The sequence below is a fragment of the Python bivittatus genome, unplaced genomic scaffold (genome assembly GCF_059951505.1).
Source record: "Python bivittatus isolate LINGU-HERP-01145 unplaced genomic scaffold, Pbiv_v1 ctg000330_np1212, whole genome shotgun sequence".
Lineage (NCBI taxonomy): Eukaryota > Metazoa > Chordata > Lepidosauria > Squamata > Pythonidae > Python > Python bivittatus.
This window is the reverse complement of record NW_028277058.1, coordinates 35,295,914-35,322,032: the sequence shown is the minus strand read 5'-3', so window position 1 is coordinate 35,322,032 and position 26,119 is coordinate 35,295,914. Positions and strand designations below refer to the sequence as shown.

The 26,119-nt window shown below is 38.8% G+C and overlaps 1 protein-coding gene across 7 annotated transcripts in view; it reads left to right on the top strand.

Annotated features, from left to right (window-relative positions):
- The window catches only part of ZC3H7B (zinc finger CCCH-type containing 7B), a 50,529-nt gene extending 28,715 nt beyond the window's left edge, over nucleotides 1-21,814 (top strand). For all 7 annotated transcript variants that reach the window (XM_007425682.3, XM_088141003.1, XM_025165080.2 and 4 more), the window contains exons 18-23: nucleotides 8,394-8,527; nucleotides 8,912-9,017; nucleotides 14,181-14,289; nucleotides 15,228-15,358; nucleotides 16,569-16,732; nucleotides 17,531-21,814. In XM_007425682.3, coding sequence (XP_007425744.1) covers nucleotides 8,394-8,527; nucleotides 8,912-9,017; nucleotides 14,181-14,289; nucleotides 15,228-15,358; nucleotides 16,569-16,732; nucleotides 17,531-17,723 — 837 coding nt within the window. In that variant the 3' untranslated portion in view covers nucleotides 17,724-21,814. The remainder of the gene's footprint in view (nucleotides 1-8,393; nucleotides 8,528-8,911; nucleotides 9,018-14,180; nucleotides 14,290-15,227; nucleotides 15,359-16,568; nucleotides 16,733-17,530) is intronic.
- The last annotated feature ends 4,305 nt before the right edge of the window (nucleotides 21,815-26,119 follow it).

Below are 26,119 nucleotides of genomic sequence, written 5' to 3'. Positions count from 1 at the left end.
GGCCCCAAACCATTCAAGAGTTTAACATTCAGCACCAACTGTTTGAATCTGATCTGGAAAAGGAATGACAACCAGCATGACTGACAAAGTATTAGGATGATATAATTGTAGCAAACAGTCCCAGGCTGTAACTGAGCAGCTCTGTTTTGGACTGACTGAAGTTCTGAACAACCTTCAGAGATAGCACAGCATACAATGTATTGCAGAAATTCAAGAGAGAGGTTAGGAGTGCTTGTATAAGAGATGCTAAACTATTTCTCTGGCAGCTGCTCTATCAGTCTGAGCGAATAAAAAGTGCTCTTAGCCATTGAGGGCATTGTGTCTAAGACTCCAGCCCTAAATGGAGTTATTAGACAGTAAGTGCCATGGGACACATGGGACCTGCCTTTGCGTAAATGTGGATGGGGATGCAGTCTGCTACATACAAATATATGAATGAAAGAGCCGAGGTAGTATCTAAAGAATAGATCTTTAAGAGTGATGTCTGCACATGGTTTTTTGTAGTGCACTGAACATTTTGGCAGAGGGAAGGTTGGATTTCTTATTATAGAGGAGCAAGCAGCCAACTCAGGTAATTGATGCTGGAAGGCAGAGAATGCCAGCTAGTTATTGAAGAACAAAGCTATGTCTGCCTTGAAGTTTCTTCTATACCATGAAAACCAATCTGCTCTCTTGAAATGGTACAATGTCCTTTAAGACATTTTGCTGCTACTGTTCCTCTCTCCCCCTCCATTCTCTCCTTTTCAATTGCCGTACATAAACAATCCATCATGCTGATACTTGAAGTTGTTAGATGCAGTGTCTTCATTTTTCATTGATTTTACTTAAAAATTATATATTAAAAAAACTGTACAGAACAAAAAAAAAGGCAAGAAAATAAAATCCCAAGATTTTGTATCTTAAAAACAATATTTTGATAGTTACGGGCATTAATTTAAATTGGTTGATGATGATGATAATGATGATGATATGAGATTGATTCTTAGATGATTATGGTTACTATGGGGAGAGTATATTGATCTGTAAGCTATTGTTTGAAAAGCTGAGCTGCAACTTTTAAAGTATTACTTTGTGATTATAATCTGCTGCTCCCTTCTTGGGGGCCATTTTGGAGTGCTGAAAAAGTGCCTGGCTGGTTAGTAACACAAGGAGTCCAATCCTGGCATTAAACTAAAACAGCTTGTGAATTAGAACACATAATTATTTGCCTTTTTCCTTATCATCTAAGTGTCTCTAATTTCTTTTTTTTTAATATAATTTTATTGAAAGTTTTAAAAACAAGAGTAAAAATTAATACAAACTAAAAGTAAGAAGGAAGAAAGAAAAAGGAAGAAGAAAAAGGGAAAGCTGAAGTGCAAAAAGAAAAAAAACGTAGAAGAAAAATAGAAAATAAAGAGAAATGATATTATGAAGTGGCTTCCAATCTTTACAGCAGTTATGTTACAACTGTAGATTTACCTCTTTCTCTAAAGTTATATTGTGACTCTCTTCTTTCTATAATCTATCCTACTGTAAAATAGAATTCGTCATATAAGTGTCTCTAATTTCTTTTGACAACCATTTTCAGTTCAGGTAGGCATGCTATGACTTGTCTAATGCATATTTTATAGATTGTGACTTGATGCAACTATAGCAACACAAGGCAGATTTTCATACAATGCAGCTGCCTTAGGCACCATTTTGCTGTTTTGTACTTAGGCTTTTCCAGGAAAAGCATGGGTGAATGTAAGCAGTAAGAAATTTGATGTAGTTGACATAGAACCAAGGAACAGATATGAAAAGGGTGAACAAGAATTCCTAAGACCCTGGGACTAAAATGAGTGAGTTGTAGTAGCCCACCAAAGCAAGGCACCCCAAGTCTGGCTAGACATTGCCATCCACTTTCATATTTGCTTAACCAGGTTGGATCACTTAAGGAGTAATACTGCATAATTTCCATTATTGTGGGAAAGTTACATTTTCAAGCATTAAAAAAACGTAGGGTAGAAAAGTGGGGAACTGTATGTGTACTACATTATTCTTTCTGCATGCCTGGGTGCTTCATGTGTGTCATGGTAATAGCTATATAGGCATCTGAAGGTAACATAAGGTTTGTAGAAGGAAACCAAAAAGGGATGGGAAAAAGGCTGGCCGTGAGACTCTGAAAGATGAATATATAGAGAGAAAGCATCTTTAAGATTTAAAAGATGGCTGGAATGACCTGGCCAGGCCCAGAGTCTCCAGGATTTCATGGAGCAAGGAAGATGTTGTCATTTTGATATTTTTCTTATCGTACTAAGTGCACATGGACTACCATTATAGAGAGAGAAGATTTGTTGATGTTCAGTCGTTAAGTCGTGTCTGACTCTTCGTGACCCCATGAACCATATTGCACCAGGCCTTCCTGTCCTTCACTGCCTCCCTGAGTTTGCTCAGTTTCAGAGAGAGAAGATATTCATGCTAAAGGAGCAAGATTAGTGGGTGTTGACGGGAGGTAGGGTAGGAATGTAGGCGTAAGGTCCTGATTGTTACAACAATGCAAGAGACATAAAATGGATTTATTCAGAGGCATGGAATAATGTTGGTTCCAGCTCTGGAGCTGGTGTCAGTACTACTCTGATACAAGGACCAGCAGTGTGGTATTTGCATGTAACAACACAGTCACAGTACCCCTAGATAGGAACTGTGGAGACCCAAATTAAAAATACACTTTATAAATGGCAGAAACCTCACAAGATTGCCAGACTTCATGACAGTTCAGTGTTCTCAAGAAATCTCGCAAGATATCAAAAGAAATAGGAGATTGCAGAAGCAAGACCACCAGAATCTCTCAGTAGATTTTGGACATTTTAAAAATGTGTTTTTGGCAACCATGCAGTTGTGTAAAATTGCACAGTGGCACCCATTGCCTGAAAAGAACGCTCACTCCTGCTGTAATGAGAAGGGCAGCCTATCCTCCTTTTTTCATTATTTGATGGCATTCAGAATGAACATGCATGCTTACAAAAGCAGCAAGTTTATTAATTTATTTAAATTTATTATAGCTGCCCAACTTCCATGGACTTTACAACCCCCTCCCCACCCAAAATCCATAAAAACAGATAAAACCTAAAACCACACAGACAGCCCGGATTAAAACAATGTAAAAATGACACAAACAAAACCAAACAGGCCCCCCCTCAAAACAGCAATATATTAACCACAGGCCTGGGATCAAACCCAGATTTCAAGTGCTTTCTGGAGCCCTTGGAGAGAGGGCACTTTCCTTATCTTGCGGAGGGGGGGATGTTGTTCTAGAGGGTGTTGAAAGTTGAAATAAATCTTCAGAATTGGAGTGAGAGAAGAAGACTGCTTTGGACAACTCTGATTTTCTGCTGCTCCTTACTTGAGGCACACATTGCATGCTTTCTGAAGCTAGATTAATTCTGGAAAGAATTTCTGGATGTACTTTCAGCAGTGTTCCTTGTAGTTAGATTCCCTCCAACTGCCAATTATGTGCAGGTCTTAGTTGTTGTACTATAACGATTTCTTGCAAATAAGTGTGTGTGAAAATTGTCATCAGCTGGAGTAGCATTGGCAAATTCTGATGGGGATTTACTAAATCAAAGCTAGGGGAAGATGACAAAAACTTTATATTTTCTCATATCTAAGAAGAGCTGCCTCATCCCAAACCTCTCTAGAAAGCTGACTTACATCAGGCTAGACCAGTGATCTGTCTTGTCACATTGTAATGTCTACACTGGTTGGCAGTACCTCCTTAAGGCTGCAGATAAGAATCATTTTGAATCTTACTTGGAGATTCAAATATAAGTTAATATAAGTTTCATGTATATTAATTATGAACTCAGTCTGAGATAAATAGGACTACAAGAAAGTGGCATCAACATGCTTGGGGAAAATCAAGATTTGCAGAAGTAAAATAAAATATTTGGGTGAAAATGAAAGGAACAAAAATAATACAAATGGAATATGTCCATTGATCACAAAACTCAGGATTCTCTGGGTGAAAAGAAAAAGCAAACTGGGAGAGGTATGTAAAGAAGGCATGGTTGGATGAAACAAAAACAGGAGCACTTCATACAATGCTAGAGGTCTCACTAGCATCACTTAGTACTATATCACTAAGCTCCAAGCCCTACCCTTTCTCTTGAAGTGTGCTTCTTCCTTATTGGGAATAACAAATCCAAACTTTGTTGAGCCAGAGCTTTTAAACCTGTGCTTGGTACAGTTTAATTACCAACTTTTAATGTTCTCTTGGCTTCACAACAGCAGATGCTGCTGTTACCTGACGCCTTTTGGGCTCAATTAATCCAGTGAACACTTAGCAACTTCTAATTTCCATGTAACGTTGCTATGAAGTTAGTCAATCTGTGTCTTGTTTTTACAGATACAATCATGTCTACTAAATGCTTTGGCTTCCTGCTTAATCTCCTCCCCATGTATGAACATGGTTTTATCTGGCAAAAGTTTATATTGTGCAAAGTCTTTGGACTGCTTACCTTAGAAAACCTGTTCTGTTGTATTAAGTTCTTGAAAGAGCCAGTTGAAACTTATCGTGCTGGATTGAAAGAACTGTTCAAGGCTCTGTTCAAGGCACTAGTTTCTTAGGTACTTGCCTCTAAACCACTCTGATTTTTGTCATATGCTCATTACCTCTTAAAATTATCTAATACACTGATAACTGTCGTCATTACATTTTTAAGTTCCATGTTAGGTATTAAAAAAATGCAGGCATTACGGAACAGATATCTAAGGGATAGATTCTATTACTTGTCTCCACTGGGTGTATTTGATTGAAGTTGCACCCTTATTTTCCTGAACCTATGGCAGAGATAATAGCTTTATTCTATGACTACTGACTGTTGGGGAACTGCTTGTTAACACATATAAAGCCCTTCATGGCATAGGGCCAGGCTATTTGAAGGGCTTCCTGTTTCTCGCTGTTTCTGTCCATCTGGTAAGATTCAGTAGAGTGGGCACACTCCAGGTCCCTAATATCATCTAGTGGGACTCAGAAGGCAGGTCTTCTCTGTCAATGTGCCTACCATCTGGAATGATGCCCCCCCCCCCCAGGTTCTGGATGGCACCCACCCTGAGGACATTCAGGAAGCTCCCAGGCCTTGAGGTAGGTTGAGGGTTGAGCGCCTGTTGGATGGGTTTTTGTTTATATATTTGTCTTTAGGCCACTTATGTTTTTTTTCTTTTATCTCTTTTTAAATTGTAAGCTGTGCAGTCATCAGGAATTGAGTGCCCTCCAAATTGCAATATAAATAAAATTTGTTACAATTTTGTATTTTATCATCATTATTCTTTTGACCTTTACCTTTAGTACTAATCTGTTCTACTCTTGTTTTACTATTTATATTAACAGTGATTAGCATTTAGATTGACGTAGCTTTTGTGGCTTGAAACTGTCTAGTGTATTTATTCAGGATGCTTGATGCACAAAAAGCTCTTTGTGTCAATAGCATTTCCTGACATAGGTCTCTCTTTATGTCTCACTGAATGATGGAAATTGAGCAGTACATCCAATGGGATTCCAGGTTGGTGAAATCTGATCTAGAAACATGTTAATCTGTACACAACCTTTCCACAATCTCCTATCCTCCAGATATGCTGAAACTCTAACTTCTAGAATTCCCTGGCCAATAGCGTAGCTAGGATACAGTGGGGCAAAAAAGTATTTAGTCAGCCACCAATTGTGCAAGTTCTCCCACTTAAAAAGATGAGAGAGGCCTGTAATTTTCATCATAGGTATACCTCAACTATGAGAGACAAAATGGGGGGGGAAAATCCAGAAAATCACATTGTCTGATTTTTAAAGAATTTATTTGCAAATCAAGGTGGAAAATAAGTATTTGGTCACCTACAAACAAGCAAGATGTCTGGCTCTCACAGACCTGTAACTACTTCTTTAAGAGGCTCCTCTGTCCTCCACTCGTTACCTGTAGTAATGGCACCTGTTTGACCTTGTTATCAGTATAAAAGACACCTGTCCACAACCTCAAACAGTCACACTCCAAACTCCACTATGGCCAAGACCAAAGAGCTGTCGAAGGACACCAGAAACAAAATTGTAGACCTGCACCAGGCTGGGAAGACTGAATCTGCAATAGGCAAGCAGCTTGGTGTGAAGAAATCAACTGTGGGAGCAATAATGAGAAAATGGAAGACATATAAGACCATTGATAATCTCCCTCGATCTGGGGCTCCACACAAGATCTCACCCCATGGGGTCAAAATGATCACAAAAATGGTGAGCAAAAATTCCAGAACCACATGGGGGGACCTAGTGAACAACCTGCAGAGAGCTGGGACCAAAGTAACAAAGGCTACCATCAGTAACACACTACGCCGCCAGAGACTCAAATCCTGCAGTGCCAGACATGTCCCCCTGCTTAAGCCAGTACATGTCTGGGGCCATCTGAAGTTTGCTAGAGAGCATTTGGATGATCCAGAAGAGGATTGGGAGAATGTCATATGGTCAGATGAAACCAAAATAGAACGTTTTGGTCTAAACTCAACTCGTTGTGTTTGGAGGAGAGAGAATGCTGAGTTGCATCCAAAGAACACCATACCTACTGTGAAGCATGGGGGTGGAAACATCATGCTTTGGGGCTGTTTTTCTGCAAAGGGACCAGGACGACTGATCCGTGTAAAGGAAAGAATGAATGGGGCCATGTATCGTGAGATTTTGAGTGAACACCTCCTTCCATCAGCAAGGGCATTGAAGATGAAATGTGGCTGGGTCTTTCACCATGACAATGATCCCAAACACACTGCCCGGGCAACGAAGGAGTGGCTTCGTAAGAAGCATTTCAAGGTCCTAGAGTGGCCTAGCCAGTCTCCAGATCTCAACCCCATGGAAAACCTTTGGAGGGAGTTGAAAGTCCGTGTTGCCCAGCGACAGCCCCAAAACATCACTGTTCTAGAGGAGATCTGCATGGAGGAATGGGCCAAAATACCAGCAACAGTGTGTGAAAACTTTGTGAAGACTTACAGAAAACATTTGACCTCTGTCATTGCCAACAAAGGATATATAACAAAGTATTGAGATGAACTTTTGATATTCAAAATACCAAATACTTATTTTCCACCATGATTTGCAAATAAATTCTTTAAAAATCAGACAATGGGATTTTCTGGATTTTTTTCCCCATTCTGTCTCTCATAGTTGAGGTATACCTATGATGAAAATTACAGGCCTCTCTCATCTTTTTAAGTGGGAGAACTTGCACAATTGGTGGCTGACTAAATACTTTTTTGCCCCACTGTATGTCAAGAGTGCAATTTGGGAAAGCTTGTTATAAGGCTGACCTTGTTTGTGCTCAGAAGCTAAGCAGGGTTGGCTTTGTTTAGTACCTGAATGGGCAGCCTCTAGAGCTAGACTAGGATTTGGAAAAAATCCCCAAAGAAGGCAGTAGTAAACTATTCTGTCAACAAAATGAAAAGATGGACCCATGAAATTACTAGGAGTTAAGCTTGACTTGAAGGAGAATTTACCTTTTTTTCTTCTCAAAAGTGTACCTTCTCTGTAGCTGCACTTGCCCTGTGGAATACTCTTCCCCCAGAGATCTAATAGACCCCCACTTTCCTTGCTTTCTAGAAGGCCTTGAAGATCTGGCTCTTCCCACAAGTGTTGGGGTGGGATGAGGCTGGAGCCCAGCAAGATAGTGTGTGGATATATGGGAGAGTGCTGCCCTGGGTGCCATAGGTTTTTTTATAGAGTTTTAATAGAGTTTTTTAAAATTGATTTGTATTTGATGGCTTGGGGGATTCTGCTGTTTTTACTACTTTATGAGCCACCCAGGATTGTTGTTACAATATGAGCAGCTATATAAGTTTTTATAAATAAATAAATTAAATAAAAAGAGCCGCACGTATGTATTTTTCTTAAGATAATATTGTGCAGGCTATTCTGCCACTCCAGACCATATGCTATGACAAGAATTGTACAGCCCTGAACTGTCTAAAAAATGGAAACATCTAGTGAGTGATTCAGTTGTAATTTTAGCATCAGGATCATGAAAGTACTATAAGCACCACATTGTGCCATCAACTTTCTTGTATCCTGCATTATTGGGAAAGCAGAAGCAGATGGCTTCTTAGTTTATTAGAGAACAGAGAGTAGATTTGCCCTGTGTGTGTGTGTGTTCACATACATGCATACACACATACTGTACATAGGTGATTCTGTGAGTTTCTATTTTCAGTCCTGTATGTACAGTCTTCTTTCAGCTTCTCACTTGGTGATGATGGGAAATTATCAACAAGGATTCTTATCTAATTGTTTGGATTTTTTATAGCCATGTTTTGTTGTTTGCCCTTTTTTATAAAAGAACATACACATGACGAATTATCTTAAAACACAGGTTTCTCAGTTAACTTTGCTTCTCCCTCCTTCCTGATTTTAGGCTTCTGTCAGAACTCCCACTTCCAACACTTTTGACCTCCAGATGAAATTTGTGTGTGGCCAGTGTTGGAGAAATGGGCAAGTTGTGGAACCAGACAAAGACCTCAAATACTGTAGTGCCAAAGCACACCACTGGTAGGTACCTTTTCCTGCTCTGTTTTCTCCTCTCACTGTGATGTGGAACTTCCTCCTGCCGTTATTTTGCTATCATATATTGAAATAACTGCTCGGTTTTATTTTTTAGTGCAGTATATAAATATTCATGACTAGATAGGCTGCCCACAGCTTATGTGCTGCTGCAATTTCTTTGTTCAGTTTACATTGATGATAAGCGTATGCTCCCGCTGTCATAACATTTTCCTCTGTGGGATTATGGTTCACCCATTTGGACCCTTCTTTGGTTGCTATGAAAGCTGAGCTTAGTAATAATAATCACTTTTAAAGTTCTGTTATGGTGACGTAACGTTTTCATAACATTTGTTTTCTGCTTGTCTGTTCTCTACAACGTGCTTCCTCCAGTTGGACCAAGGAACGCCGTGTCCTGCTAGTGATGTCCAAAGCAAAAAAAAAGTGGGTATCTGTCCGACCCTTGCCTTCTATCCGCAATTTCCCTCAGCAATATGATGTAAGTAATGCTGTTCTTTGTATAACACTGCCTATCCTATCATGCTTGAGGATCTGTATGAGGGAAAAGGGAGCCAGAGCTCAAATGGTGAAGGAGATGCTCTGTAGTCAGTACTGAAGTCCAGAGGTATCTGCAATTAAATATTGAGAAAGTATTTGATGCCCATTGAAATATAAATTCAAATTAATTTAATTAATTGTACTGTCTCATGAAGAATTATTTGGTTCTGAAAGTGAGAACCAAACCAACTTACATCTCTTTCTTTAATGCAGGTTACAGGTAGAGCAACAGATATAAAAAGAAGCTGATTTTCTGCTAGAAAAGATATAACATTCTGTGATATGAAGAACCGAATAGTTATTCAAGCATTTGTTTTAAAAAGAACTTCTAAAAAATAAAAACAACACTTAAAAAATAAAAACAACACAGTCACAACTGAATCTATTACTTTTGGGAGTAACTTTTCTGAAGGAGAAGAGGGCTAGAAATAGCCACATTTTATATGCATCTTTATTTAGGTGAAAAAGTACATGTCGATGCATGCATTGAGATGTGCATTTGCATAGACTTCTTGTGGGTCCTTGGGCAAATGTTTCCTAAGAAAAATTCTAATATGCTCTATTGCCTTTGAAAAAAACCACAAAATTTAAGTCTAGTATGAAAGGAAATGTTATTCAATGTAATTGTTGTGTCTTTGTTGATTGGTAAAATTGTGTGAAGTTTTTTAGTATTGTTTGAAATATCAATTCAGTCCATTTCTAATAGGGATGTCTGCCTCTTTCCTTTGAGCAAAAAGCGAAAATACTTTGTTTGCATACATGAGTGATGAGTAAGAATGAGGGAGGGAGATGACAAACTGATCATTCCTCTAATACCATGAATGGTTTTAATTCTAGAATGGAAATGGGAAACTGCAATGTAACTTCAGGGTGTGGTCTTTTAAGAATTGTACAATTTTTTTAAAGAGCAATAGAAGTCTTTCTTCAACTGTTCTTGGTATGTGTGATTACATTTCATGCCCAAAGATATCGAACTCATTAAGAAAACCTCTTTGGGGACAGAATTCCAAAGTCAGGGTGCCATTCCTGAAAATATCCTATCTTCAGGCACTGTCTTCCTGCCCATCTTATTTTAGCTGCAGTGAGACCTGGAAAGAAACTTTCAGGTTGATCTTAATACACTGACCAGCTTGTGTAAAAGAAGGTAGCCCTTAACGTTCCTAGATTCTATGCCATTTAGGGCTTTCTAAATTTGAAGAAGCAATCAGAAGATGGATTCTACTTTGGTGTAGCTGCAAAGCTGCAATTTCTGAGCTGTCATTAAAGGGCATCCTTGTGTACTATATATTAACTAGAGTACTGTTAATTGATCAAGTAATTTTTGCTCAGGAGTTGTATCCAATCCATGAGTTCCAAAACTCATATGAAAACTTACGTGAAAAGCCTTGTAGGGCATAGAAACTTCTTGACCTTCAAAAGCTATGGCTAAAACTTTACCCTCAGACTACGTAACTGCCTTTTGCAAGGGTACAGTGCTGATCTTTCATATTTCATAGTCATATTTCATGTCCCAATCAAAATAGTTTCCTCCTTGCCTTGGAAAAATAAATGATATGATTGCTTGGGGATAACATGGCAACCCTGTGTTTTTTAGTAGACATTTATTTTGGTGGACATTTGCTTAAGGAAAAAAGTAGCAGAATACAAATGAAAAAGCTGCCCTATAATGCCATGCATCAGTCCACCAAATGTTAAGTGACAATGGCTTGTAACTTGTTTTTCCCCTGAGTTGTAGATGCAGTTCTCAAATGGTAGAAGTAGGGGTCACTAGTGTGTAAGGCTGGATTAGGTCCACCTTAGGAATCTAGTGTGTTTTGTATCCATTTCCTGAAGAGAGGTGTTTTGATCCAGAATTACTTTCTGATGTGGCAAAAGAGTTGGCAAATGGGCCTTCAGAATCTTTATCTGAATTTTGTCATGGATTTTTTTTGTCTTAAAAAATGACCATGGCATTTTGAGGCTACTGGAGTAGAACTGAGTTTAGCTCCACACCCTGAAATATATCTATCATGATCCCCCCCCCCATTTTAAGGAAATGTCTTGAGAGGAGGGTAAGACACTAAAGTTTGAAGACCTTGCCTAGATGGTTGATTCAGTGCTAAACAGATGGGGGAACATATTGTTGAGGCAATGTGTGACCATAGAAATATTATCTAAGAAATGTAAGAAAAATTTTGCCAACTAGAGTAGTTCAATGTCCCTATTTAGTATAGTGGCCAACCAGATCCCTATGTAAATCTTATAACTGGACCTGAAGGCCATAACCCTGTCATATGTTTGGTCTGCATTACGGATCCAGCTTTGCATTGCCAAAGAGAGGGAAGCAGGAGAATGACACATCTGGTAGAGGCATGGCCTTCAGAGGTCACGAGCTCTCAGCAGACAGGAAAAGGGATTTGTCACAGCTGTAAAGCTGTGGAGATGTAAAAGGAGGAGCAAGCTTCCCTCATCTTGGCTCTTTAAGGAGAAGAAAACTAAAGGAAAGGCAAAGGCAAACAGGTGATGTGCGTAGCCAGAGAGTAGGGAAAAGCAAATACTAGAGAGAAAAAGAGGAAAGTCTAGTGACGTAATTAGACTTTCTGGAGACCGGTACATATTGCTTACTTGCAGCAACTTATGAAGAAAATAAAGTCATCCTTGTATATTTGTGAAGGTAGAATGTAGTTCTGTCACTCTGGAAGAAAGGAAGGCAGGAAAGAGTTCATGAGTCTAGTCCCTATAATGCAGCACGTACCATTGTGTTCTGCACAACAATTGCTTTTTTGCACACTTTATTCCATATTAATCCTGTTAGTCCCTGCATGTCCTTTGTGACTATTAATGGCCAGGTGGTGGGATTGGCCCAGACCTGGGCCATGTAAACCCCCCATCTGAAAGCTGTTAACAAAGACCAGCCTTAGGAAAGTGCAGAATTTTAGCACATGGTGCTAAACATGGTGCCACAGGAGATTTTGTAGGTACCATCTTGAGGATCTGCAATAACTGGCTATGCATATGGCCAAGACTGTTACCTTTATCACCTCTTTCCCCTCCCCTTTGATACCAAAATGTGCCTCCATCATCCCAATACATAGGGCTGAGGAAGTTTACATTCTCTCACCGTGTATGCTAAGAGAACATTGTACTGTTGCATTAATCAACCGGCATGTACAGTGGGGCAAAAAAGTATTTAGTCAGCCACCAATTGTGCAAGTTCTCCCACTTAAAAAGATGAGAGAGGCCTGTAATTTCCATCATAGGTATACCTCAACTATGAGAGACAAAATGAGGAAAAAAATCCAGAAAATCACATTGTCTGATTTTTAAAGAATTTATTTGCAAATCATGGTGGAAAATAAATATTTGGTCACCTACAAACAAACAAGATGTCTGGCTCTCACAGACCAGTAACTACTTCTTTAAGAGGCTCCTCTGTCCTCCACTCGTTACCTGTAGTGATGGCACTTGTTTGACCTTGTTATCAGTATAAAAGACACCTGTCCACAACCTCAAACAGTCACACTCCAAACTCCACAATGGCCAAGACCAAAGAGCTGTCGAAGGACACCAGAAACAAAATTGTAGACCTGCACCAGGCTGGGAAGACTGAATCTGCAATAGGCAAGCAGCTTGGTGTGAAGAAATCAACTGTGGGAGCAATAATTAGAAAATGGAAGACATACAAGACCACTGATAATCTCCCTTGATCTGGGGCTCCACGCAAGATCCCTGTGGGGTCAAAATGATCACAAGAACGGTGAGCAAAAATCCCAGAACCACACGGGGGGACCTAGTGAACGACCTGCAGAGAGCTGGGACCAAAGTAACAAAGGCTACCGTCAGTAACACACTACGCCTCCAGGGACTCAAATCCTGCAGCGCCAGACGTGTCTCCCTGCTTAAGCCAGTACATGTCTGGGCCCGTCTGAAGTTTGCTAGAGAGCATTTGGATGATCCAGAAGAGGATGGGAGAATGTCATATGGTCAGATGAAACCAAAGTAGAACGTTTTGGTCTAAACCCGTCGTGTTTGGAGGAGAGAGAATGCTGAGTTGCATCCAAAGAACACCATACCTACTGTGATCATGCTTTGGGGCTGTTTTTCTGCAAAGGGACCAGGACAACTGATCCGTGTAAAGGAAAGAATGAATGGGGCCATGTATTGTGAGATTTTGAGTGAACACCTCCTTCCATCAGCAAGGGCATTGAAGATGAAATGTGGCTGGGTCTTTCACCATGACAATGATCCCAAACACACTGCCCGGGCAACGAAGGAGTGGCTTCGTAAGAAGCATTTCAAGGTCCTGGAGTGACCTAGCCAGTCTCCAGATCTCAACCCCATGGAAAACCTTTGGAGGGAGTTGAAAGTCCGTGTTGCCCAGCGACAGCCCCAAAACATCACTGTTCTAGAGGAGATCTGCATGGAGGAATGGGCCAAAATACCAGCAACAGTGTGTGAAAACCTTGTGAAGACTTACAGAAAACGTTTGACCTCTGTCATTGCCAACAAAGGATATATAACAAAGTATTGAGATGAACTTTTGATATTGACCAAATACTTATTTTCCACCATGATTTGCAAATAAATTCTTTAAAAATCAGACAATGTGATTTTCTGGATTTTTTCCCCCATTTTGTCTCTCATAGTTGAGGTATACCTATGATGAAAATTACAGGCCTCTCTCATCTTTTTAAGTGGGAGAACTTGCACAATTGGTGGCTGACTAAATACTTTTTTGCCCCACTGTAGGTGGGGAAGGGAAGAGATGCTGAGATGATTAAATCTCACTCCTGCCTGCTCTATAAGCAAGCAGTTGGAGAGCTGGATGTAGAGTAATTCTAATGGAAAATGGAATGCTTATGCTATTCATTGTGTTCTCCAGTACAATCATGCCCAAAGTGGCAGAACTCCATAACAGAGTAGCAGCAGCTTAGAAACCTGTGGTAGGTTGCACTCCTCCAAGGAGCTGTATATGGACAGTAGGTTGCCCCCATAGAATCACTAGTGGATGCGTAATGTATCCATAATACTTGGCATCTCTTTTCCTTGTTTGATCTCTGCTGGCTTCATTCTCATGAGAAAGACAGTATTTCTGAAGACCATATCTTTTGCTGTCTCTTCACAGCTATGTATTCATGCCCAAAATGGTAGGAAATGCCAATATGTTGGAAATTGCTCTTTTGCCCATAGCCCTGAAGAGAGAGAGATGTGGACCTTCATGAAAGAAAACAAGAGTGAGTAGAATATGTAAATATGTATTTATACATATATTGGGAGCTACAGATTTTTTTTAACCTTCTGGTTGCTCCCCCATCCCCATTTCCAAGGACTCATTGAAAATAATAAATGTTCAGTGCCAGTGCTCAGTGCCAATATTAACTTTGGCTTCCTCTAAAACATAGTGTGCAAGCAGACAAAGATTAACTAAGACTTAACGTTACATGAACACTAATGTAAGTCATTAATCATCTCAAGCTGGGGATTTATGTCTTGAAATGAGTATTTCAACCCTTGTTTCCTGAATCCATGATTATCACCAGAATAATACCCCCTTGAAAATGTCCATGTGTTGCAGTGAAGTTTTACAGTAGCTTCCACTGATATTAATGAAAGGTACTTTAGCTTCATTACAGCGGAGAAGGGATTTCTCAAGGAAGTTGGCAGTGTCATGAAGAGGAAGATTAGCTCTGGCTTTCTCAGTAGTGGCTGCCTTTGAAAATGCCCCAGGATGTGAGAGCTTAGGCCAGGCCCAGGACCTGAAAAGGGGTCTGGATGAGGCAGAGTCTGGGCTGAGTTGTGCAACTGTTTCAAAGCCACATCCTCTCCATGCCTGCGAGATAATAAGTTGTTCAGAAGGACTTGCATTCCTTCTACTTCATCTGATAGAAGATGTTAGAGTGGCATCTACTCTGTCAGTCTTTAGATGCTGTAGCTGAATGACAGCACATGTGCTTTGCATGGAAAAGATCCTAGGTTCAGTCCCTTGAATCCTGAAGCAGGGCTGAGGAAGACTTTTGTCCGGCATCTGAAGAGTGCTGAGTGAGACTGAATAATATTCTGACTTGGTAATAAAAAGCTTTTAATGTTGCTAAGCAAACATTCCTGTTTAGAGACATTGTATTGGTAGGATGCAGAAGTAACTCTCACTAATCCAGCTGGTATATTCTTGCAGTTTTGGATATGCAGCAGACTTATGACATGTGGCTGAAAAAGCACAACCCTGGAAAACCTGGAGAGGGAACACCTCTAACATCACGGGAAGGAGAGAAGCAGATCCAGATGCCCACTGACTATGCTGACATGGTAATATCAAATTCTAGATACTATTGCGATTCTTGTTTATTTTGCACACATATTTTTTTTAAGGTAGTATGCTACAAAATGAAACACATGTCAGCAACTTGCATCTCATGGAGATCTTCAGTGCAACATTATACATGACCAGCTGCTGCTGGATTTTGCCAGTTTTGCCAAATGTTGCTAAAGAAGATGGCACATGAAAAGAGTCATCCCCAAGAGCTATTCTCGCCATCTCTGAAGCCCAAACACAGCTGCTTGATGAGCTGATGAAGTGGTTGTCAGCTTATCAACTTGGGAAGGCAGTATGTAGAAAAAATCTTCCCTTCGTTTTATACTCCTGCTTTAAATCATGGTTCTTCTCCGTGTGCTCTGTTGGAGATAGGGATGCTATGATCTCGTTACACAGGGAGAAAAGTTTAGACCTGTCTCCCTATGAGCAGAGGGGTTTGGAAGAGTTTGTATGGGTATGATGAGTAACTTGGGCAAGAAGATTTCTGTGTGAGAGAAGAGTATCGGGAACAACGGGAGCAGTCCTGCTGCCAGCTTCAGCCAACCCCATCATATATTGTCACATATAGAATGATTGCCTACCCTGGAATAGAAGGTTGAGGGCCATTTAATCAATTACATATGTTTTCCTAAAAAGCTCTAGAGGTTTTAGAAGCCAGTCGGTACACACATTGTTGTAACTTAAGTTTTGTTAATCAGTAAGATACGGAGTTAGGTCATTCTACATTTATTGGTTACATTTAGATAGAAATCAAACTAATACGTTTTTTTTAAAGAAGAAAACTAACCAAATGTTACCCTATTCCAATCTACACATGAATAATAGCATGAAATTAGAAAAGTTTTAGTAATTCATACCTGTGGTGATAAGTCCAGCAGGACTTGCTCCGTCAAGTATTCATATTAAATGATCAAGTGGAAACAGAAAAATATGTGCCACCTTTAGCAAGATCATTATCTTGGGCTCCTGAGTGGTTTTCCATCCCTAAGAAACTTAACTACTTCAGCAGTAGAACATGTTTAGCTGATTCTCAGTTAATGCTATTTAACAAAAGAAGCATGGATCCTCAGAAGAACAATAGGTTTAGCCATGGAAGAGTAGGTTTTATTAGACAATAAAGGGCTTCCTGGCCTTTCTTAGCACAGTTGCCAGTGCAATCTAGTGAAGGTCTAGAACTGTATTCTCTTGTTCCCTGGTGGTCAGATGGGTTACCACTGCTGGCTTTGTGGAAAGAACAGCAACAGTAAGAAGCAGTGGCAGCAGCACATCCAGTCCGAGAAGCATAAGGAGAAAGTCTTCACATCTGACAACGACTCCAGCTGCTGGAATTACCGCTTCCCAATGGGAGAGTTCCGGTTGTGTGAAAGGTACAACGCGTAACATTTTCCTTTTTCCAAGTCATGTACTCCTGGTGAGTAGGGAGTGCGTGTGAAATTCCCGCATAACTACAGTTTAAAGAAAATCATCTCTGCTAAGTTTATGGCTCACATTCAGGTATCTTTGCTTGGCAGCAGATCAGCCTTTAAATCAGTGTTTCTCAACCTTGGCAACTTTAAGATATATGAACGTCAACTCCCAGAACTTCCTAGCATGCTGGCTGGGGAATTCTGGGAATTGAAATCCATACATCTTAAAGTTGCCACGGCTGAGAAACACTGATTTAAATGTAGAATTTTTCTTGCTGGATGTACATTTTACAAAGATGGGCTTAAACATCCATTAAGGTGTAATATGTTTATGTCCTCTAATTAAAGAATTAGAGTATTTTAAGCAAATTAGTACATTGTATTCTTATGGTTGATATAGGAACTTTATTTAGGAAATAAACAGTGTTTATTCCTGTGATGATCACTTCAGAAGCTCTAAATCTTGCTCAATAGTTTCTTTCTTCTACCATTCACTCTTCAGGTAGTCCTCATAACTGATATATGTATTTTCAGGTTGTTCATTTAAAGGTGAACATTGTTGCTACTGATCCAGATTCCACATGAGCTAAAAACTGATCTGGACTGTTTGCTGAAAAATTTGTCGCTTTCATGCTGTTGGGGCTTTAGGGAAAGATTTTTCTGTAATTTGAAATTAACCTTCTGACTACAGATACTAGAGAATTAAAAGAAGAGACATTTCTGTTAAAAAATTGACAGTTGTGTGCTGCCCTCTTACAGATTCCAGAAGACAAAAGGCTGTCCTGAAGGAGAGAAATGTCGCTTTGCTCATGGTCAAGATGAGTTGACAGAATGGCTTGATCGCAGGGAAGTAATGAAGCAGAAACTGGCTAAAGCCCGCAAGGATATGCTGCTGTGCCCTCGAGATGATGACTTTGGCAAATACAACTTTCTATTACGAGATAGTATATAATTCCTGGGTGGTGGGGGAAACAAGCAGACTTTTCAGAACTGGAGTAAGATGAAGTTGGGACAGTTACAAAGAGACTGATAATTGTTTCAATACCGTGGCTTTGATTGTAAGATAATCAAAATGATTCACTGATGTTGAATGGAATTAAGGATTGAATCATCTGCAGCCAGGGAACACAATGCTTCTATCATTTTGTTTTCCAGATTTTTTCAGTCCATTACCAGCTGCTTTGTCTCTTCTTCTCTCGTAAAAGAGAAGATGTTTCTCTTTTTAATTCCCAACGTCCAGATTCTTATTTTGAGCATTTAATTTTTGATGGGATATTGTAGTATTACAGAAACAAGCACAGAAGGAGGAGAAGTGTCAAAGATGCAGGCTTTTGTTCAGGGTAGATGCTTGTGTGCTGGGTCACAAACCACAGTGTTGAAATTAACAATACAAGATTAAATGTGAATAAGATATTAGCTTCCCCCAATTCAATCTGGTTCTAAAACATTCAGGTTATTCTGGTGGTTGCTTTTAACCAGTAGTAATAAAAGTATCTGCTATTCAATACTACTTAAGAGCAGTAAAAGAAATAATAGTAAAGAATATCTCTTTCTCCTTATACCCAGAATTCCATAACAGATGAAAGAGGACAAAGAATTTTAATCCTGTCACATGCCATTAGAAAATTCATCATTAGCTGTCTTTGGAAGCAATTATTTTTTCATATTAAAGATTACCTAAAAAGCAAATAGATAACTGATGATTGATTTAGGCCTCATACGAATGTACGTGAGTTAAAGCTAATTTTTATTTCTGATGGTGTGTCAGCAATCACAACAGTTAATTTTTGCTTCTTCACAAAGAACTTTTAAGATATCTGAGGATTTGCATGCACAAAAAAATGTTAATATTTGGGTTTCTGCAGAGAATCTGTTTGTTTATTGAAAAAGAAACATTTCCACCATACTTGTAGTATTCTCTGTAGTGGGTACAATTTTGGTCGCTATGAAAAAACAGTAATAATGGAAATGAGAAGAAGGGATTTAATTTGTTATCCAGAGGTGGATTTTATAAATCTAATTATGCCAAAGAATCAGGTTTGTAAACTTTCTTTGGCATTAATAATTTAGCACTAATTACAAAAGTATCTTAATAATTTTGGTCTCGAGCAAAAAAAAAATTTTTTTTCAAAAGAAATTTTAAAAATTCATCTGTTTAATTTAAATTGCAAATAAAGAGGCTAGAGTTTCCTTGCAATTAAATGTTTCATATCCCAAAGTAACAGAATTTAAAGATAAGACTAGAAAATTAAGTTTCTATCCCTTTTCTTAAATAGAGAACAACAAAATCTCCTCTAAACCAATAATATTTAACGTACCTCTGAAAAAAATTTCAAGAAGCTATAATCTAAAGCATCTTTGGTAGGAATTAAATCCCACTAACTCAGTGGTACTTACTTAAGCAGTAAAGTCCAAAAAAAAGTAAGATGATAATATTTCACAGAATTATTATAACAGGCTGCAGAAAAAATGTTACAGCCCTTGATGTGCTATGAAGAAACAAATGATTCATAATGTATGGATTTTGCTGCTGTAAACAAAAAACCCTCAGCATTTGTGGTGCAGTTATCTTTACTGGTCTGGTAGGGAAGTACAAGTATGTTTAGGGATATATAGTGCTACAAAATTGGCTTTTATATTTTTGCAAGGTGGATGAAAGCATGATGTGATCTGAATGTGAAGGTTTCATATAAAGGTATCATCTATCTAGAATCTGCAGGCTTGCTTATATCGAATCCTTTCTTCCTTAATGAAGAGTGAATGTTGTAGAATGTTATACCTTTCTGCTAGTGAAGTAATAGCAGTCAAGATGATCTATCCGTGCTCATATGAAGAAGAAAAAATTATCAGTTTATAATGAATATAAAGGGAAATGCAGTTAGTAGGGGGAATAAAATGTCAATCTTTTCCTGCTATTATTAATTGAGGGTAGATGGATTACTGACTCACTCTTGCCTGGTAACTTTTACACTTAATTATCCATTTCTGCCCATCACAAAAATTAGCCTAAGATCATCTGTTCCCTGTATAAAAGCAAGCATTTTGGTTTATTTTAATGGTCCAAAGACCAGTTTTTCTGAGAAACAGGTGTGGATGCTTTTTGCTTAGTTCTGAAGAAGAATATTTTAGCACCATTCAACCTAGTGCCCTCCAGATGTGTTAGATTGTTACTACCCCCATCGTAAACACTGAACATGGTAACTGACTATGCTGGCCTGCAGTGAAGGAAATTGTCTATCATATCTAGAGGGTGCCAGATTGGGGAAATGTGCGTATGAGATAGAGAATCTTTGTATTTCAAAACCTTTTAGAAGTAGTTATGTTCTCTAATTGTGATCCTTTTGTGGAACCCATACATATTTGGGTTGAAAATTGTTTGAACCAGCCCACCCCCAGTTTGATTGTTATGGAATTTGTAAGAAGACTTTTCAGATTCTGTTATATGCTTTCCATTATCCTAGAAGTTGATTTTTATAAAAGGAGTGGGTCTTTGTCTCCTGCCTTACTAATTAAATACTGTAGTCTTAATTATTGATTCCGGATTAAATGAAATCACAGGACCCCAGTTGCAATTAAATGAGCCAGATACACCCCTTTTTCCCATGGATAGATGTGTTGAGTAAATTACACAATACACTATTATGTTTTCAATTTGTTGGTCCTATTTCTCTAAGAAAAATGGAGGTAAATAAGAGATGGATGCTTAAAATTCTAAATTGCTGCATCTAGAAATATAATTATAACCATATGCTGTATCAACACAAGATATGTGCATTTATTTAGATTATAGAGCTAAATAAAATATTTCCTTTTTAAAAAGTAATTAAAACTAGTTGTAGCCTTTTTCTACCCTTGTCAGTACAGCTGTGCTGCGGGACAAAAAGGCTTGTGGATTATGATGTTAGAGCACGGTGAGTGCACGTATTTCTGAGCATTGCAGTGGAAATTTTCATTTTTTTTCCTGATATGATAACCTGGTATGTGGTGTTGCAGTATTTTGTTACCAGACTTGTTCTAGTGTGTATATATGTACTCCTTTCATAAGACATATATACACAGTTATTAAGTATATCACTCTATATAATATTATATATGTGTGTGGTATTGAAGGAATCTTTTATTGAGAGTTAATGAAAAGGACTCAAGCCAGGGAATATAGCATCTCTCATTGAAAGAAAGAAGATGTTGGGAGGGGAGGAATATTTCTCCTGGATTAAATAAAGCATTGTATAAGGATTATTATCCCAGTCAGTCATGAACTTACTATTTTGTACAAGCCTGTAAGTTTGATCCATAGAAATAAATGTTCAGCTAATGATTAAAGAAAATCTGTTTATTGTTTTGAGGAGGGAGATACTGGGCACGGGTAGGGGGCTCTCTTTTTGTTTCCTTTTCCTTTATCATCACAGAGGTTACAGGATCATCAGTTTCCGCTATATTACATCTTGCTGTATCCTACAGCACTTAAGTCCAGTGCTCTGAACAACTGGATTAAAACAACAACAACAGGATATAGTTGACTATAGTTTAATAGGTAGGCTGGCAAGGGAAGGATTTTTAGAAAGCTTTTTGGGAGTGATAAAATTTTGTCATTGTATGTATTAATTCATAGTGTGCTTCTGAAATCTTGGAATGCCCTATTCTTTATATAAAAGAAGAGTGATTACCATATAAGATGCCAAAGAGAAAAAAGCTGGTAGGCTCCTTTCCCATACCCTGAAAATCAAGCAAGAGTAAGTTTGAATGGGATTCTGGTTAACCAAGCTTTCCAGCAGACTGTCCATTAGAAATGCAATGAGAGAGGAAAGCAAATGAAGGGAGATGTTCTATTTCTAAGCTGGGTTTGTAATAAGCTCGAGAGTCCTTCAAAATATCTCTGTACTAATATATTTTAAGAATACCACACTTTACTATTAAAGAGTAATTAATAGTACCTTTCACAAGGTCCAGTAATCAAATAATACTGTAGATGTTCTAATAACGTTCTTAACAAATTTGTTTCTTTTAACCTTTGTAATAGAAAATAAAAGTGTGCACTTTAAACCTTCACCCTGTGCTTTGTATATTGATGTTACCCTTGAAGTAGAAATGTTAACATTGCCCTCAGTCTCTTATATATATTGAACATAGCTCACATCTGCTAATGACCAATAGCGGAACCAGTATCTAGACACTAGGTGGCTACAATTTTGTTTGTTGTGGGCCAGTTGTTTCACTTCTGTTGGGTTCAGTCTAGGTTTTGCTAGATTTTCTTCCATATGCTTCAGCCAAGTTTTCTTTGGAGCTGATCACAACCACCGAGCATGATTTCCAGGACAATTGATAAGGAAGTTGGCATGGGGCCATGTGGCAGATGTATCTGAAGTACTACATTCAACACATCTGAATTGCATCCACTGCCATAGACTGATTGTGACATCTTTTTTTAATGATTTCATTTTGTATTTTGTCATAAATTGAAATTCCTAATATTTGGAGTAGGCAACACATTTGGAAAACTTTGAGGGTTTTTTTTTCCCCAAATGATGCTGAAGCAAAGTTGTCATGGTCTTCTCTTTCGCTGTCTGCCAAAGACCTGCTGTCCTCAGCAAACATTAGATCTGTGATGAATTTGTCTTGTCTAAATTTGACCTCATGGTAACCAGCAAAGATTTTCCACATGACTGTATTGATCACAATATTGAACAGCAAGAGAGATGCAAGTCCACCTGCAGGCAACTATGGCTGGTTCCAAGACTGGATAAAGGAGGAGTGTTGGTCCCCTGGTGAGGGACCACAAAAGCAGGCATGAACTTTACATACATTAATAATATGAAACATGAGTAGATGCAATCTAGCTATGATACAAAGGTGGCTGGTGCCTCTTGTATTTATCTTAAATCTTTTGTAGCATACAATTTGTCTTCCTTGCAACACCTGCCACTACATGTCACTACTTTTTCTTGGACATGCATTTGGACAGTGCTTTTAATTACATGACTGTTAGTCCCTTCCATGGATCTGATTACATTAGTATTGTGTTGAAAGTCAATCATGCCATTGCTGCTCAGTACCAGTCCCTGGGAACAGAAACTGAAAACTGCTGAATACTCACATCTTGTCTCAGGTCCATGAGAACAGATTGGCCTTTGGTTTGATCCAGAACTTCTTTACAGGTCAAGAGTCTTCTGGCACTTTAAAGTGTAATGCATTTTATTATTGCATTTATTAGATCAATGAAGTGGGTTTCAGAGACAGGGACTCTTTATATAAAAGTTGCTAGTAAGCAGTGGGAATGGAGAAGAAAGTCATATTTCATAGTCCTTCCCCCCCCCCCTTTTCTTTCTTAACCCCCCTCCCTCCCTGGTAACAACTCTGAAAACATAAAATGTCCTCACAACTTCATTTTGTATGTCTGAAGAACTGGTCTGAGATCAACTTAATTCCCATCCCTACGAGTTTCTGGCTCAGGATCATGAAAGAAGGGTGGTGAATATTCAGTTAACAATAGAAAGATTGAGTGGTATTATAGTGGAGGGCGGGGAAGGACCTTTGTTTCTTTTGACTGTCAGATATGGATATAATCCATTTAATCCATTACTGAAGTGGAAGATACACAAGGCTTTCAAAAATTCTTCCTCTTCAAAGAAGGGAAATTACAGGGTTACACTGATACAGATATGGGAAGTGATGCTTGTTGATCACTTGTCACATGCACTGCTGAAGGGTACTTGCAACAATCATGCAACCACATTCCTCACATCCCACTCAGAAAAGAGGGTATTGAAGTGAGGGGAAACGCAATCTAGTCTTAGTCACTAGCCACATTACCAAGTCTCATGCTGTCTCATGTTCTCCCCTCATGACAAAAGGCTCCTTAGCTCTCAGTTGCCCTATGGCTGCAAAGAGTGGTCATGAAAATGAACTGCCATTGGTCAGAGATCCAAGGAAAGTTTTATCCATACAAGAGTGTTTGTTTGCAGGGTTTATAGGTTGATCCAATCACAATTGATTCTGAACAACATACAATTCTCCCTCTGTAATTCAGATCAAAACAAAATACAATTGAAAAGTCAAAACCATAAAATCACAGTATAAGACCTTGGGAGTAGTTGCAATCCCTCCCCCCTGCCCCCCCCCAAATTTTTGTTAGTAGAGGGACAAGCATCTTTTTTAATCTCCTAGGACTTGTGTGAACAGCTACATCTTTATAGATTTTCTAAATGCCACCAGGGAAGGGCCATTCAAATGTTTGTGTTCGGGGGGGACACTGCTCCAAAAGAGGGCTGGAATAAAAAAGACATGCTTCCATGGCCCCTGTAGATGGCATACCCTGAGTGGGGGAATGTGGAGAGAACCTGCCCTGTTTGACCTTATCAAGCCAGCAGATGTTATTAGGAGAAGCTGGTCCTGCATATATCCAAACCTTGATCCATGCATGAATTGCACTTGGAAGTGAACCAGTAACCAATTCTGCTCCTAAAGTAGCTGTGTTATATGGGGGCAATGAGAAGGCTGCTGCATTTTGGACTGGACATAGCTTCCAAATGCTTCTCAAGGGCAGCCCTGTGTAGAGCACACTGCAGTAGTCGGTGTGACTGTAGTAGTCCAATTGGCTAAACATGAGTGACTGAGCAAAGCCTCCCATTCCAGAAAAGGTTACAACTGGCACATTAGACAGAGCTGTGTAAAAGCTCCATGAGAAAACGTTTATTTTTGTGCTTTTCAATCTCTAAATTAACTGGCATGCTACTTTTGACTATGTATTCCTGATCTGATCCAAATTCTTAAGATAGTAACGAATTAGTCATACTTGACAAAGTGCTGACATAAATGTGTCCAAGTTTCAACTCTGCTTTCTTTTCTACTTTCAGCAGGTTTTTAGATTCTTCAGATAATAGTTTTCCAGCTGGTAGCACTCCCAGAGTTCTCTTGCTGTCATATTTTCTGGTTTTCTACTACCAAAAGTTCCCACTAGCTTCTCTGTGTTATGTGACTTTGGTATTAATTTTGGGAAATGTAAACTTGCTTTTTACTAACCTTATCTTCTTTCTGCCCAAAGATAAACTATTAATACATCGTGCAAAATATGCTCAGAAGAAATTGGTAATCACTCTGGTTAGAGCAAAGATAAAGTTTGGTTCTGAACACTTGAGAAGGGAAGATCCAAGTTTAAATCCTTACTTGGACCCAGACATCCAGTGCTAGCCTTCAGCAAGTGAATATTTTTGAGTCAGTCCTATTTCACGGTTGTTTTTACAAAAAGAAATGTGCTTATTTAAACAAAAGGTGCTAGAGATCAGGTCTGTCCTGCCAATCCTGATGCCAAATATAAGATTTGGGTGGGAGCTACATAAAGAAATGCATACTAAACGTATTTGGAAGCACATAAATTATCGTTGCACATGTTCTAAAACGGAGTTCTCTTTTCAAAATGACTTCAAAAGTTAATCCTTGACTGGTATAATAGCAGTAGAGTCTTTTTCTAATTTGGTGCTTTCTACTATTTTTTTCAGTTATTCTCTCTTATTCCCCTAGCCATCTATTATAACAATGCCACCCTTTTTTAGTGAAAGGGTTTATGAAACATTAAAGTTCCTTGAACTTGGGATAGCCCAAGAACCCGGTTGTGATAAATATTTTATCACACGTGCTCTACTGTAGAAGAACAAGTCTAGCCTTCTTTAAAAGACAGCCTTAGTCTTCCAATATCTTCCGTTAGGAATCTCTCTCCTTACCACCACCACCCTTGTTATTGTTTTTCCCCCTCTCTCCCTGTTTAATCAATATATAACAGAGAGAAGGGGGAAACAATTATATATTTAGCCATTAAAGGAGCAACTGGGCAGTTCTTTTGTTTATTCTCTGGAGATAATAGCTCTTTTCATTTTTGAAGCAAAGCTATTTAGGGGTGGTACACCCACAAGTGTGAAATTAATAAGAGAGGTAGGGCAGAGATCTTACACATAAGGCCTCCAGGCTGAAGAAAGATTATGGGAAAGACTTAGAGGAGAGATGCCAAGGAGAAGCTGAGGCTTGTTTGCATTGCTTTTGAGTAACTTGGTTGCAAATGCAGGATGAGACTGCAACCTACTTAAGATGTTTTGTCAATAATTATATAATATTTGCATTGACAAAACATTGTCTATTTTAAAATTCAAAGGCAAAAATGGTTTATATTAGTTGGTTTAAGTGATCACTGTTTATTATATACCAAGATACAACCTTAGGAATAGAGCCATAATTGAGGGACTTTCTGACAGCAAGATCAAATTTAAATTAAAGAGCTACTTAATTCTACTGTAATAAAATATTTTCCCCAATAACTCACTCTCCTGTTTGAAAGCATAATACATGACTTATTTAGTC